At 37.5% G+C, this 17113-nt stretch overlaps 1 protein-coding gene across 1 annotated transcript in view; it reads left to right on the forward strand.

Moving 5' to 3' along the window:
* Positions 1-4611: 4611 nt before the first annotated feature.
* Positions 4612-17113, forward strand: part of TMC1 (transmembrane channel like 1) — a 136645-nt gene continuing 124143 nt past the window's right edge. Inside the window, exon 1 of the mRNA XM_044920750.1 lies at positions 4612-4745. Within this exon, the coding sequence (XP_044776685.1) occupies positions 4612-4745 (134 nt within the window). The remainder of the gene's footprint in view (positions 4746-17113) is intronic.

Consider the following 17113-nt stretch of genomic DNA (forward strand, 5'->3'; position numbering starts at 1 on the left):
TAGAGCCAAGCAGTTGCTATGCTGCTTTTTTGTCATAGATTACTATGCATTTTCTAGAATTTCATGTAAATGGAAACATGCAGTAGGTACTCTTTTGTGCCTGGCTTCTTCCGTTTAACATAATGCTTTTGAGATTTACCCACATTATTAGATATACCAATAGTTTGTTTCTTTTTATTGTTGAGTAGCGTTCCATTGTATGGGTGTACCACAGTTTGTTTATCCATTCACCTCTTGTTGAACATTTTAATTGTTTCCAATTTGGGGTCATTATGCACAAAGCTGCTGTGAACATTTGAATATAAGTCTTGTGTGAATATATGGATTGAAATTGCCGGGTTGTATGGCAAGTGATTGATTAACTTCATAAGAATCTGCCCAATTCTTGGGGCGCCTGGGTGTCTCAGTTGGTTAAGCCTCTGCCTTCAGCTCCGGTCATGATCTCAGCGTCCTGGGACTGAGCCCCCTATGGAGCCCCACATCAGGCTCCCTGCTCATAGGGAGTCTGCTTCTCCCTCCCCCCTCCCCCTCTCCCTCTGCTCCTCCCCCCTTCCTTGCCCTCCCCCGCTCATGTGTGCACGCATGCGCACTTGCGCGCGCTCTCTCAAATCAGTAAGTAAATAAATGAACTGCTCAATTCTTTTCCAAAGTGGCTATAGAATTTGTATTTTCACCAGCGATGTATGAGAGTTCTAGTGATCCGCATCCTCACGGAAAGTGGATGTTGCAAGTAAATCTTTTTAATTTTAGCCTTTTGAGAAAGTGTGTTGTAGTACATCCCTATGACTTTCATGTGCATTTCCCTAATGACTAATGATGTTCAGAATGTTTATGCTACTTTCTTTCTTTTGTCCCATCTTTTCTTTGTTCTTTATTCTCTTTTCTTACCTTTTTCTGGATTAAGTATTTTTGTAAACCATTCTATCTCCACTATTGGTGTATTAGCTGTATCTTTTTTTGTTACTCTATTTTAGTAGGTTTACAATATGCACCTTTAGCTTATCACATTGCACTTTCAAATAATGGTATGTCACTTTACAGATACTTTAAGAAACTTAACTGTAGTATAATTTCATGTCCCCCTCCTGTATCTTATGTTATTGTTTTTTGTACATTTTATTTCCATATATATTAGAAACTCCACAATCTATCATTCTTATTTTTGCTTTAAACATTCAATTATCTTTACAAAGAAATTTGGAAAAATAAGAAAAAAAGTCTTTTGTATTTACCCATATATTTACTATTTCCAGTGTTTTTCTTCCATATTTCAGATGCATTTTTTTTTTCTTCTGGGATCATTCTTCTTCTGCCTGAAAACTTCCTTTAGTATGTCTTGTAGGACAGGTCTGTGGGCAATGACTTCTCTCAAGATTCGTATGTCTGAAAGAGGCTTTACCTTAATTTTTGAAAGATATTTTTTGGTGGGAATGGAATTATAGGCTGATAATTTTTTCCCTTTTTCTTTTGTTTGTTTGTTTTCCCTTTCAGTGCTTTAAAAGTTTCTCTCTTTCATAGTTTCTGATGAGACATCTGTAATCATTCTTATCTTGTGTCACTTTTGTCTGGCTGTTTATATGGTATTCCCATTATTACTGTTCATTCTGGCAATTTGCTTATGCTGTGCCTTGGTATAATTTTATTCATCTCTTTTTCTGTTTGGAGTTTGCTGAGATTTTTGGACTTTTGGTGTATAGTTGCAATCAAAAAAAAATTTTTTTTTTAAGATTTTATTTATTTATTTGAGAGAGAGAGAATGAGAGACAGAGAGCATGAGAGGGAGGAGGGTCAGAGGGAGAAGCAGACTCCCTGCTGAGCAGGGAGCCTGATGCGGGACTCGATCCCGGGACTCCAGGATCATGACCTGAGCCGAAGGCAGTCGCTTAACCAACTGAGCCACCCAGGCGCCCCCCAAATTTTTTTTTAAGAGAGAGAGAGAGAGTGCCCCCCGTGCGAGTTGGGGAAGGGGCAGAGGGAGAGGGGGAGAGAGAATCCCAAGCAGGCTCTCCGCCCAGGGAGAGTCCGATGCTGTGCTCAATCCCATGGCCATGAGATCACAACTCGAGCTGAAATCAAGAGTCAGATACCCAACTAACTGAGCCACCCAGGTGCCCCAGTTGCTATCAAATTTTTAAAACATTTTTGGCCATTATTTCCTCACTTTTTTCTGATTTCCCCTTCTGGAACTTCTATTACATGTATGTTAGATAATTTAATTTCATCCCACAGGTCAGAGATGCTCTTCCATTTTTTTTTTTTTAATCTTCTATTTTACTTCTTTCATTTTGGGTAAAATCTCTGTCTTCAAATTTGATGCTCTTACCTTCATCAATGTCAAATCCACTGTTGATTGCATCCAGTGTATTTGTCATTTCAGATATCCTATTTTTCATCTCTAGAGTTTGCTTTGTATTTTCACAATATTTTTTTATTTTTTCACATCATGTTCTTAAGCACATGGAGTGTATTTATTTGCTGATTTACTATTAATGTGTGCTAATTCTATCATCTATGACCTTTCTGGCATTTCTGTGTCTATTGATTCTTTTCATTGCTCTCGTTGTTGGGAGGTATTCATTTCCCAACTTCTTTGTCTGCCTGGTGATTATTTTATTTGCTGTTGGGGATGTTGAATTTTAGATTTTTGGGTCCTGGATTCTTTGGTATTCCTTTAAATATTGTTGGATTATATTCTGGGATGCAGTTAAGTTACTTCAAATTAGCTAGATACTTTTGAGACTTGATCTTCAGCTCTGTTAGGGTGAGCTCAGACTAGCTTTAGTAGATTTAACTTGGTCTAGGGCTCTAACCAATGCTCCATGAACTAGGAGGTTTCTCCTCCCTGACTAGTGGAAAACCTCAACTGTTCCTGTCTCTTGTGAGCTCCAGAAATTATTCTGCTTACTCTTTTATTTCTGGTATTTCACCTCACACATTCTAGCTGTTTTGGGCTCCCTGAAAATAGAACTATGTCCCCTCAGCTCAGTGAGACCATAAGCCTCTGTTTGGGTCCCCTCTCTATGTTGCAGCCTAGAAACTCCTTAGGCAAAGTGATCAGTCCATGTCAGGGCTCATCTCATTTGCTCCCTTTCTTTCCAGGATCACTGTCTTAAGCTGTCTGTGTAGCAATGTCTGAAAGGAGATGTTTCATATATTTTGTCTGGCTTTTTAGTTGCTTAAGGTAAGAGGGTTAATTCATTCCTACTTATTTCATTGTAGCTGGAAGCAAAACCTCTGTACCATGTTTATAGTATGCTTTGACTTAATTATTTGAGGATTCCTTCTAGTTATCAAAACTTTTAGGGGTGCCTGGGAGGCTCAGTCATTAAGCGTCTGCCTTTGGCTCAGGTCATGATCCCAGAGTCCTGGGATCGACCCCCATGTCAGGCTCCCTGCTCTGTGGGAAGCCTGCTTCTCCTTCTTCCACTCCACCTGCTTGTGTTCTCTTCTCTCGCTGTGTCTCTTTCTGTCAAATAAATAAAATCTTTAAAAAAAAACTTTTAGATGATGTAAGCAGATAATTGAGAACATCTTCAAAACATCTTTCTTCTTCGGAGTAGTTCTCATGGGCCTGGTCTTTACTAAAGATATAAACTTTTAGTATCTGAGTTTCATATGCCAATATTCATAATTATGAGGTTTATCCATATGGTATGTTCTAATGGGGAAAAAAAATGAAACTCACTCTTGTGTGATGTCTTTATAGGTCTTGGAGAGACTTAAAGAAGAGTCATGAAGTCCATAACCTTTATTAAGTGAGAAATTAAAAGGATCAAAACCAAAATTGCCCTAGACAATGACACATACCCCTGTGAAGAAGCTGAATCTCTAAGGCTTTTCCTCCTGTGACATATTCCACAAAGATTGCTCCAATTTGGGGAAATTTATCCCTAATGCTAACTAATTATCTCATGTTAGTATGTGAGAATTCTTCCTCTTCTTCTGGTTATGGTATGGAGAGAAGTCAGTTCCCATCAATGCAGACATTCATAACAAATTATTAAATTGTTCTCCTAGTCCCCCGTGTATGAATAGGCTGTGTACCTTCAGTTTTAGCTCATTTAACACAATATTTATTGATTATTGAACATGACGTCGAGAAGCTCAGAAGCTTTTGGGGGGAGATGAGACAAAGACAGAAAATATTAAAAAACAGTATAAGACCGTAATGAGAAAGATGTTTGGATGGAGGATATGAAGAGTCAATTGAATTGTAGAGGCAATACCTACTATGTGCTTTTTCTCATTTCCAACTCTTTAATCTTCTTTTATGGCTCTCTAGTGAACATTCTTCAATTTATTCTGACCATTCTTTAGCTGCCGAGCTGAAACATTCAGAAGATATGAATTTGATGAGTTCTGAGTATATTCTGACTGCTAGCGTTCTATGCATCCCAGACCTGCACTTGTTCTTATCAGCACATCATAGTATTATCTCCTGGCAGTGTGGGTCATGGACCAAATGTTGGAATCATGCAGGCCTGGGTTTGGATCTTTGTTACCTTTGCAGCCTTTAGATCTTGAGAGGGGGTATTAGTTAAGGGCGATTTGGTTGAAGACAACATATTCCAGCTTAGCTAGCTCAAGCTACAAGATAGCAGGGGGTGACCCATGGAACCCAAAGGCAAGAATGAAATTGAGTCTCAAGCTCAGATAGAACCTGAAACTGTGGCACTCTGGGAAATATGCTTCATTCTTCTTTCTGGCTGCATACGGTCTTCTTCCTCCTATAGTAGACATGACAGGTAAGGCCAAGGCCAAGAGTGACCAAAGCCTTCATTTTCTCAGCCATGTGGGTGACAACATATGTGTATGTTTATGTCAGGGTACAGTTCACAGAAAATATTGGGGAGGTGGTAGAAAATTTCCCATAAAAGCAGAGCAACTGGGAGAATAAAACAATGATTACTCTCCATAACGAATCATTTCACCTCTTTTAGTTCAACTTATTTATATATAGGAGGTCCTCCATAAATATTAACTCTCTTCTCGCTGACTTTCTTTGTAGTCTCTGTCCTAGACAATTTTCTGCTAAGAGTGTGCAAGATGTACTGCCCACAAATAGGAATATGTCTTGATAAAACAAGTTACGTTTCCATAATTTATCAAGGCAAGGATTCATATATTCCTCCTGGGCCAAATTGATGCTGTGGAAAGTAACAGAGATTGGTTTTGAAGATTCTTCACCCAAGAAGGTTGCCAGCTGGGGTGAGGATTGTATAGATACAGAGGCTGCCTGTGGTGTGAACTCCTGGGCTGTCCTTTGGGTATTGCAAAAGGCCTTCAGGAAAATGCATTAACCAAGTCAAGAAACCATAGTGTGAGGGTTCCCTCAGGGCAAAAGGGATGGTTTTTGAAGAACTCACAAATTTTCCCATGCAATGGCCATGGATGGCCACAACAAGACATGGTAGCCACTGAGTGTGAGTAAAGATACTTAACTCTTTGCCTTTCTAATACTCGTTCTACGATTCTAGGCAAGAACCAGAAGCTACATAGTGAGTAGAAAAGGAGGCATAGGTCAGGAGAAGTGGTCAAAGATATGCTTCCATTTCCTTCCCCACTTAAGTCTCCAGGCCTCAATTGTTGGCATGAGTGAGGAGAGGGGAGGATCTTTGAATAGGCTGTGAGATTGCCATTTTAACTTAGACTGGACTGGGTATTTTAATACCTTACTACCAGAAAATGGGTATGAATTATCAAAGTGACGTGGTTCTTATAACTATAAAACCTACAGAATCTGTCTAAAATATTATCCAGGGCTGGAAAATGAAATCCAATGGAGCCTGATTTAAGGTAGCATATATTTACCCTTTAATTAAATGATCTACACTTATTGAAGTGAATATAGTTATAATTAGTAGGGCACACAGTAGATTTTGATAGAAATACTCAGTTCTTTCTCTTAAGGGAACTAGTTAAACCTTTAAGCAAGACAGCCAAGGAATTGCTTAGAGGGTGGTATGGCTCATCCACCATTCTCTGTGCTCCGTTCTTCTCCTGGCCTGATCTTAGCTGAGATCTTTAGTTGTGATTCTTCTTATTAATAACATATGACCAAGAATTCGCAATCTTTGCTTTCTAACTGTGAGAATGACTTCATGATGCTACAAGTTCTTTTCTACTCCTGAGTACTAATGTTCTGTCTTCTTCCTCATGTCTGCCCTTCCTCCTTGAAGGGGAAGGTTGTCTACACACTGTGTAGATTGAAGAGGCCTTTCTCCACCTTTGATGTTAATGCTATTTTCTGCTTAAAGTCTTAACTGGAAATGGGTCCCTCGTTTATGCCACACCATGACACTTCAAGTAATAAAGAATTAAACAGCCTTCCCAGCAACAGTCACTATTTTGTTTTGTTTTTTTTTTTTCACTCCATAGCCAATATTGTGTGCAAGTTAACATTACAAAGCCCAAACCTTCACATATGATGATTTTGTGAAATGGAATTCTCAACTTCAAATATGTTTCCTTTTCGCTGAACCTCCTGACTTGCATTCAGGTCCGTTCTCCAGTTCTTAAACATCTGGTTTTTGAGAAGCAGTGACCAATACAATAAACTCTCTTCCCCCAGTTCTATCCACCTTAAAAAATTATTGGACTCAAAGAAGGAAAGTTTTCTTGCCTTTCTGCCCTCTCCCCAAACACAGTTTTTCAGAGCTCCAGAGTTTCTATGACTCCACATGAAAGATTTTGCATATAGATACATCTCAGTAATACTCACCTGTGGAACACTTCCGAAATAAATGTATTCTAGTCTTTAATATCTTCCGGGCAAGGATCTTCTTGCAAAACTGTCTCCTGGACCCTGCAGGTGAGGACTTGCAAGTTTCAGTCAAAATGTGAAATAGCCCAGGATTCATGCTCTTCCCCACATCGTAATAATACATTGTGATCTAGGATCCAGTCCTCCAAAGCTCTCTGACTTCCACCTTTCATTTTAGCTTCCTTTCATGGAGGTATCTGAGTTTCTTATAAAATTATCAATACAATATTTTCACACTACAGTGTAAATTATTGGTAGCTAAAAGAGTGCTTTGCAGTTTGCAGCTCTGGCTCATTTTTTAGCCTTGCCTAATTCCTACAATATCATCCGTTATGTCCCCTCCTTCATAGGAAAGCTTAGTTGGTTTTACATTGTTCTCATGTAATGTTTAGACTCCCCAGTCTGGAGTCTCATGGTCTTTTGCCATTTGAACTTAGTCTTATTTTAAGTTCATATCAACCCCCTTTGATCTACTTTCCATTTCCAGCATACTGAACACATTTTTCCAACCTCTATGTTTTATTTTTTGGGAGTAATCACCTTAGCTCCTCTCAATTTTTGCTCATCATTATCCTATCCATCCTTCAAGGCTCAGTTGATAACCACCTCCTCTGTGATGTTTTTCTGGATTTCCTCAGTAAGACATAATTTCTTTCTCTTCATATTTCCTGTGGCATTAAGTATTCATCACTTATATATTACTCTTCTCCAAGTGCTTTGGAGTGGATATTATTTATGTCCTTTATACGGCTGGTGACCACTTTTTCCAAATATTGACATAGTTGGCCAGATCTTTTTTTTTTCAATTTGTGAGTTTCTTTATATAACTTTTTAAGATATTTATTTATTTATTTACTTATTTATTTGAGAGAGAGAGAATGAGAGAGAGAGAACGCATGAGAGGGGATAGGGTCAGAGGACGAAGCAGACCCCCCGCCGAGCAGGGAGCCCGATGCGGGACTCGATCCCGGGACTCCAGGATCATGACCTGAGCCGAAGGCAGTCGCTTAACCAACTGAGCCACCCAGGCGCCCGCTTTATATAACTTTTTAAATACACTTATAAAATTAAATTGTATTTTGTTAGGTTGGGAGCTTGAAAAATTTCAAGATTGAAATGAGCTTGTTGTGGCCAATTGGCTAGTTGCTAAACTGATGGTTTGTGTTTGCTGGACAACACATTATTGCCTTAGAGAAAATTTACATGGGAAAGCAGATTGCAATGCACATGTTGCTTCAAGAGCCCATGAAAAGACTTGAGGGATATTTCAGCCAGGTCTGATGGAGCATTCCAGTTTTGCCAGCAGAAACACACACACACACACACACACACACACTGGAATGGCTTGTCTTCTCCAGGATTTGTATCTCTTTAACTGGATAATTTTTAATAAGCACTAACATTATTTCTTCTTTGACTTCCCATTTCCTGTGCCTCTTTCTCTGATCACTTTCTCTTTTGACCCCTTTGTTTTTCACATGTATTGATACTACCATTTTGGCTATTTATTCTGCTTTAGGAACCATTCTGTCTCCTTAGGAAGGTTTTGCATGTGTCAGATCCCGTCTTTTATGTTTTGATGTTTAATAGCACTCAAAAGTTTTGGATTTCTGGTTTGTTTTTTTTTTTAATATGAGAGTGTGCTCACTTACTATGCTATATAATCAACACTTTCTTCTTTTTTTCTTGCTTTTTAATAAAGAAAAATAGAAAATTCTGTGATAATATATTATAGTTTGCGAAACATTTGTAATCAGGACTCTTCCAGAAACTCAGGCTGTATCATCCTGTCACTAATTACTCTGGAAGCTCTGGGAAAGCAGGGATGTGGCAAACTTTTAATACTGTATATCCCCTACTGCAACAAGAATAGTTAAGACCTAGTAAATATTTATTGAGTGAATGGCCAACTATAAAGCATAGATGCAGCATAATGAGTGAGGGAAACTAGGTTTTTTAAGACACCTCCTGAGACCTGCTTTCAGGTTGTATAAGAGGAGGTAATTATAGTCTGGGGCCTCACTCTCTGTTCTTAGCTCATGCTTGCAGGAGGCGTTAGAAAAGGAGCTTGGCCTCTGGTACTATTTTCCTCTGTAGGTTACATGGAAGCAAAGGCAGGACTTAAGGAAGTAGGTCTATTTTTAGACTCAGTGACATATTTAAATAGGTTGCAATAGAAAGTAGTGCAAAGATATTTCACAGGTAGAATATCACATCCAGGGTGCTTTAACCCTGCATTCAAGTGACCTGTGATGGGATGGGTAGAAGCATCTGTAAACTGAAATGAGTCACTGTGAGCTCCTCTTTGTGACCTACAACTCTGGCAGCGGGTGACTCAGGCTGTGGGGTCAGGAGACCTGGGTGTTATGTCTAGCACCGTGATGCCACTTTAGTTTACAGACTTGGAGATTAATCTAATGAACCTTCAGTAGTTTTCTTCATTTAAAAAAAAATCTGTCTAGTTTTTTGTTCCCCCATAAATTTCTGTTGGTCTATGTCCAAATGTCGGTGAGGGCGCTAGATCCTTGTGAGCTAGCAGCATCGATTGTTAGGAGGGAAAATTATCCCACTCATGAGTGAGTGACATTTGCTTTCCCTGTGAGGAAAAATGATCTGCATAATGCTGTGTAGAAGTAGGGAACACAGCCTACGGTTCCCTCCCATGACCTTGATCCTCTGCGGTTGCATCTCCTCTGGATGGAGGGATGGGCTGTATGAGGGACAGAGCTGCCAGCCTGCATGAACACTAGAGCCAAAGATGGCAAATTTAAAACATTGGAAATTTCAAGGGGAAAGATTTATAATAGCTACACTAAGAAGTATGTTGATATTGAGAGCTCTGAGAGGTCCAGTGAAGGAAAATAGAGGATCTTCTCTAAGAAAATTATGAAAGAGCCCCACAGAAGCAGTCCTAACCTAGTCTGGCAAATCTCGACTCTCTCCATGGCTTGTGCCTCCTTCTTCCATGTGACTTTGCTCATGATCTTCCTTCCTCTTGAAAAATTTTCCTGTGCTAATCCAAAGCCCTCAAGACACAGGGGGAAATGTGCTAAGTCTGAGACTAGAAGGAAGTTTCTGTGTGATATCCCTTTTGTTCATTGATGGCTTGGTTCATCCATCCATCCATCCATTCATTCACTCATTCCTGTCACAAATATTGGCTGAGTGCTTACTCTTTGTTCGGCACTAAGGAAGAAGAGTTGAAGATCAACCAAGGTCCTGTCTTCCTGGAGTGTACTTGCTTGTGGGGAAAATAAATAGTGGATCAATGAACAATTAACTAGGTAACAGAAGGCCATGTGGTGACGGTGTTAGGAAGAAAATTAAAGAAGGGTGGAAGAACTAGTGATGACATAGTTTTTGGATTCTTCGTCTGTCCAGCTGCTCTTGCCCCCTCAGTGAGATGGACTGGTGAGGGAAACTTGGCAGAGCTGACTTTGAGTTTAGGGTGGTTTTCCACCCCATGTCTCTCCCTCCAGTCTCTAAGATCTTCAGCTTAAGGCAGCTCCCTCTCTCTTTGTTGCCACTTCACTGCATTGTTTGGCCTGGATGAACCAGAAATCTCTTCTCGTTTTCTCATGTTCACAGTGTTGCAGAAATCTCCCATCTGTCGATGTTCTTGCTTTCCTTTTGTCTTGTGCGTCTACACCTTCTAAGATCCCTTCACTACCACGTGCAGTCGGATCTTGGGATGTTGTAAAAACAAGTGCATCTATACAATCCACCACATCTAAATGGGTTCATCCACTTAATCTGTTTAAAACTGAGATAACAACACAGCCATCACTCAATGGGCTGTCCTTCCTCTTGACTGATTCTACTTCTTTTTTAAGAGATTCATTTTAACTATCAGAGTTGTCCACATGGAGCATCCAGTAATTTGTCAATTACAGTTTCAGATTTCCTCCCTAGTAACAGTTCCCACAGTGGTTTCTGCTTGTGCATTTCTGCCCTGGTAAGCTGTTTTTGTTTCTGCTTGTCTGTCTCTCCAATTCTGGGGGCAATGGTTTTCCCTGGGAAGCTCAATTCTCTGACAGATCTAAGAAGAGTTGATTTTCAGTTTGTTCAGCTTTTCTCTTATAGGATGGGAGTGATGGCTGAGTGGATTAAAAATTGCCATTGTTACAGTGCTAGGAAAATTTTTATGTATGAAAATGGCAATAGCCTTACACCGAGTACAAATAATACTTAAAAGCATGTGAAGATGTGATCATCTGTGATGTTACTTATTAAAAAAAAGTATACATATCTTTTGAAGTGTTGAAAGGAAAATAGTACTTTATATGCTTTATAGCATCACTTTTTGTAAGTATTGAATATATTCTTGTTTATGTATCTATGTTCTGTTTTGTAGCCTTAAGAACTATTTTGAGTGTATCTGAATATATGAAACAAGAGTAAATGTCCTATGTGACGTGATGCTGTGTTATATATAAAACTGTGTACATAAATTTTTTTAAAAAGTCTTCATACATCTACAGACTCAATTTAAGTCTACATGCTCTGACCATTTCAGCTCCTTGGGATGTCTTCCCTTTCTTGGCTTCTATCTTTGATAGTAAATATTAGGATGCTCAATTATATTTCACCTACAACAGCTGTTTTATTTGTGCATATCTTGTCTTCTAGCTAGGTGGGGACCTCTTGGAATGAAAAGATAATATCTTACTCTCTTATAGCTGCCCAGATTTTATTGGATGAATATAGATTTGAGTGCCTTCCATATGCTCAACACTACTATTTTACTTCATGATCACATCACTTCTATGAGATAATTTGTTTTCATGATTTGTTGAAATGAAATCTGATGCTCAGGAGGGTTACAAATTTGCCTGTGGTTACTCTTTTTGAAGTGGCTGAGCTAGGTTTTGAATTCAGGTCTGTTTGATTCTAAGAACAAGACGGTGCTCCTTCAACTATAAAAAGCCATACTTAGTGCTTTGTCTCATAGACACAAGTGTGTTCTTGTTGATTGAGCGAATTAGTGGATGAATTCTCTGGACCTCCTTTCTACTTACTGTTTCTCTTCTCTATAAAACGATCGTGGAAGGAACCTGACGAAAGAATCAAATAGTCCACTGAGGTCTCTTAATTTGGCAACCAAGAGAAAGTAGCGTTCATTAACTAAAGCTCTCTCCCATCAATTTTCTTTAAACTTCCAGAATGTTTCAGAAGCATTTTCCTGAGTTCCATTACAAGGTGGAACATTTTAGCTATTACCGAAGACAGCACTATTAACATTTTATGAGTTGGCTCCTTTCTTCCTAACACTGTGAGAATAAAACATTGTTTGCTAAATTCTGGCTGCTCAATTCCTATTTTTTCATGATGTTTTATAATCCAGGCCTTCATTATAGGAACATATGGGTATGTTTATTGCTGTAAGACCAAGCAAAAAAGAGTGCCCGAGATCCTAGGAAACATGGCTAAGCAGTAATCTTTGACTTTCTGTAGCTTTCCATTAAAATTATCTCTCATTTTTTATCTCCTTAAATTTCATTCTTAAAAATAAAAAGAAAAACACAAGTTAGTCTTTTTAAACATAATACAAATCTATTATATAATTTGAAAAAGACAGAAAAAATCCAAAGAGGAAGAAAATCTCACAGTCTCACCATCCACGTACGGTTGCTAACATTTTGGCATATTTCATCTCACTCCCTGCCCTCCCTCCCAATATCTTTGCATAAGGCATTTATTTGAGATATATAGATACATAGAATTTTAATAATCTTTTTGCACAATATAGATTGTAAACACTTCTGCTTGTCATTAAAATATTTATAAACATTATTTCTACTTAGTGGATTCATAGTAACTTGATGTAACTGTTCTCTCAAAACTGGTAATTCCATGCCGAGTTACCTGGAGATAATTGGGTGTGAAACCAAAAGAAAGGAATAGGAGGCAGCCAGAGTTCTTGACCCATATTTTTTCTCATGTACTGGGGAAAAGAAAAAAAAAGAACTCAACTTAGACACTTATGAAACATTTAGAATGAATAAATTCCTCATGGTCAGGATGGAGTACAGATACTGAATTTACTCTTTATCTGAAACAAATAAAAATGGACAAAATATATGAAATAACAAATTTCAAGACATTATACCTCAGACAACAAAGGGGAGTGACCTCTGAGAGATGGAAAATAAATGAGGTTTATTGCCACAGCTGACTGTCTAGAGGGTTTCCAGATCATAGTACAGGGAGGGAGGATGTAAGTAGAGACTAGTGAGCTGCCAGAGTTGAGGAGATAGAACTGAGAGTTTGGGGAGATTAAGTCAGCTAAAATGCCCAGGGAAGTGTCCCAGAGAAGGGAAAGCTGAACAGAGAGAGAGTTCTGGAGATCTGCACAGTGTTCTTACTGAGTCTTCAACTGACTAATGATCAGTGTATTCACGTGGCTGGGAATGAACCACCAGGTAGGATTAGAGGGAACAATCCCTAGAGCTCATACAGGTCTGGGAGGTTCCTCCTCCCACCAGCAAGAGTATAAAACCTTATAATTCGTGGGATGCCATGTAGAGTACTTAGAAGGTGTTTGCTTCAGCAATAGGAAAATATTAGTCCTAGGATAAACTGCTTTGGTCTTACTAGCAACTTAAAAGTGAGATCTTAAATGATAAAACTGATTCCCTGTAACTTAAATGCATACCAGAACAAAGCTAAAGAATATTTATGGGAATATAAAAATATCTAGCACCCAATAAGGAAAAATTCATAATGTTTATCATGCAATCAAATATTACCATTAATGCAGAGAAGCATGAAAATACCCATAGTTAAGAGAAAAATCAATTAAACATAATCATCCTATAATTGACACTGTTGATATAATTGGTATGCAAACAGTTATGAAATTGCGTTGTATGTATTCAAGAGGCTAATGGAAAAATTGAGTAGAGACATAGATGCAATTAAAAAGACAAAATTCACCTTCCACAGATGAAAAATGCAATGTGGGAGATAAAGCATATGCTTTATGGGATTAGCGTAAGATTAGACATTGCAAAAGAAAAGATTATTGAACTTAAAAACATGTATGACAACAGCATAAAGTCTGGAAAAGAAGAAATGAAAACATTCTGGTATAAGATTTTACACTATAAATGAAATGGTATTTATATAATTTGCTATTTATATAACTTTCTGTGGCACCATATTAAGTAGTAAAGTAGTATTTAACTAGTTACAGATAATACGCCATCAAAGTCAATAAAATAGTATCACTGGAAAAGTCAATTCATCCAAAAAAAGACTGAAAAAAGAGAAAAGCAGAAACCAGAAGTAAGATTAATTAAAAATTAAATAGCAAGATGAGAGCTTTCAAAACAACCTTGTAGGTATGCACATTAAATATTAATGGTCTAAATACCCAAATTAAAAGTTAGAAATTGTCAGATTAGATAAAAATTTCAGTATCCAACTATATGTTGCCTATAAGAAATCCCTTTCAGTATAAATATATACATAAGTTAAAGATAAAAGGATGGAAAAAGACATACTGTATTAAACTAGTAAAAAGAAAGCTGAAGTGGTCATATTAATATTGGATAAGTTTTATTTTATTTTATTGTATTTATTTTATTATTTTTTTAAGATTTTATTTATTTATTTTGACAGAGAGACAGCGAGAGAGGGAACACAAGCAGGGGGAGTGGGAAAGGGAGAAGAAGCAGGCTTCCTGCAGAACAGGGAGCCCGACGTGGGGCTCGATCCCAGGACTCCAGGATCATGACCTGAGCCAAAAGCAGACGCTTAATGACGGAGCCACCCAGGCGCCCCGGATACATTTTATTTTAGAACAAAGAATATTATCAGGAATAAATAACGTTATTTCATAATGATAGAGGTAAATTTATCAATAGGAAATAACAAATGTAAACGTTTATACACCTAATAGCAGAACTTCAAAATACATAAAGCAAATAGTGATAGCGCTGCAAAGAAAAATAAATAAATCTGTTATTATAGTCAGCACTGTTTTCACAATAATTGATAGAAAAAGCAAAATAATGTCAGTAAGCATATAAAAAAAAGACCTCCACAATACTGTCAACCATCTTGAACTAATTGGCATTTATATAACTCCACCTAAGAGCAACAGAATACACACTGTTCACATGCACATAGAACATTTAGCAAGATAAATCATATTCTAAAACATAAGTCTCAACACATTTAAAAGGAATCAAGTTATAAAAAGTATATTCTCTAACTACAATGGAATTAAATTAGAAATCTAAAGCAAAAGATACGTGAAAAATCCCAAAATATTTGGAAACTAAATATTACACTTCTAAATGAGCCATGGGCCAAATAAAAAATCAAGAGAAATTAGGAAGTGTTTTGAACTGAATTTAAATAAACACATAAGCTTCAAAATTTTGAGATGCAGCTAAAGCAGTATTTAATAGTATGATATGCCTATATTAGAAAAAAGGATCTCAGTTTCTACCTTAAGAAACCAAAGAATAAATAAAATCCAAAATAAGCAGAAGAAAGTAGGTGATGTAGACCAGAACTGAAGTAAATAGAAAACAGAAAAACAATAGAGAAAATTACACCAAAACATATTCTTTGAGATCAATAAAATTAATAAACCAATGACAACAATGATCTGAAATTTATCAAGAAGAAACAACAATTTTAAGACAGAAATGAGAGATGTGGCATCACTACAAATTCTACAGATACTGAAAGGATAATAAGGCAAAATTATGAACAACTTGGGCCAATAAATTTGATAACTTAGATACACTGGAAGGATAATAAGGCAAAATTATGAACAACTTGAGCCAATAAATTTGATAACTTAGATACATTGTACAAATTACTTATATGACAACCTACTACAGCTCACTCAAGAAGAAACAAATTGAACTTAATAGCCTTACATGTGTTAAGGAAATTGAAATTATAGTTAAAAATTGTCTTAACGGGCACCTGGGTGGCATAATCGGTTAAGTGTCAGACTCTTGGGGTCAGCTCAGGTCGTGATCTTAGAATCATGAGATCAAGCCCCGAGTTGGGCTCCATTCTCAGTGAAGAGTCTGCTTAAGACTCTCCCTCTCCCTCTGCCCCTCCCCATCTCACTCTCTTTCCCTCTTTCTGTCTCTCAAATAAATAAATAAATCTTTTAAAAAATTGTCTTACAATGAATATATCAAACTTTGATTACTTCCATGGATAATTTTACCATATTCAAGGAAGGAGTAATTCTGACTTTGCACAAGTTTTTCTAGAAGAAGGAAGAGGAGAGAATATTTCATTCTCCAACTTTCTCCAATACTAGGATTACTTTGATACCAAAATCAAATGAAGACACTCCAAGAACACAAAACTACAGACCAATATATAAAAACAACAATCAGAAATTGAAGTTTTAAAAATATCATTTCAGTATCAGAAAAAAATTACAAAGCACTTAGAAACAAATTTGACCAAAGTAGTGCAAGACCTACATGTTAAAAACTACAAGACATTGCCGAAAGAAACTAAAAAAGGCCTAAATAAATGGATGTACTCATTTGTGGAATGAAAGATTCAACATTATCAAAATACCAATTCTCTTCAAATTAATTTTTAGATTTAACACAATTCTAATCAATATTCCACAGGCTTTTTGAAATTTCTACATAAGTTAACAAGCTGATCCTAAAATTTATATGGAAATGCAAAGGACCTAGAAGAGGCAAGCATCTGAAAAGAATGGACAAAGTTGGAAGACCTATACTTAACCCCCCAATGCTCATCATAATGATACGTAATCAAGAGAGTATGAAATTGACATAAAGATAGACAATCAAAGAAAAACAATTCTAAGTCATAATAGTTATGGTTCCTAAAAGAAGGTGGCAGTTGCTGATTAACTTTCCCCACTCCCTCTGGATGCCTCCTAGTGTTGGTTCCCAAGGTGTGATTTGAGGTCTGGCAACATTGGCATTACCTGGAAGCACTTAGAAAAGCCAATTATTGGCACCCCCACCCCCAACTACTACATGCTCCTCACCCTACACCTTTTTTTCCTCTTGCCACTCAGGTATAATAATTTGTCCTCTGGATGCCAGGGTACTGCCATTTCTTTAATTTAGAAGCAAGGTGAGGGAGAACATGCAAATCTCTCATTCCAGAGTCTATTGACTTTTGCCTCTGTATGGAACTAATTTTATAACGTTTGTGGCACTAAAAAACCATTATTCACAATGGCCACTAATCCCCCTTTTTGAGTCAACTTCAACCTTTTGTAATTGCTTCTCCAGTTGCTAACAAGCAAGAATTGGATGGTTAAGCTGACCATTGGCTCAAGCAGCATGACTTTCCATGTTGGTTGGCATCATCAACAGGCAT

This window comes from Neomonachus schauinslandi, chromosome 13, assembly GCF_002201575.2.
Source record: "Neomonachus schauinslandi chromosome 13, ASM220157v2, whole genome shotgun sequence".
Lineage (NCBI taxonomy): Eukaryota > Metazoa > Chordata > Mammalia > Carnivora > Phocidae > Neomonachus > Neomonachus schauinslandi.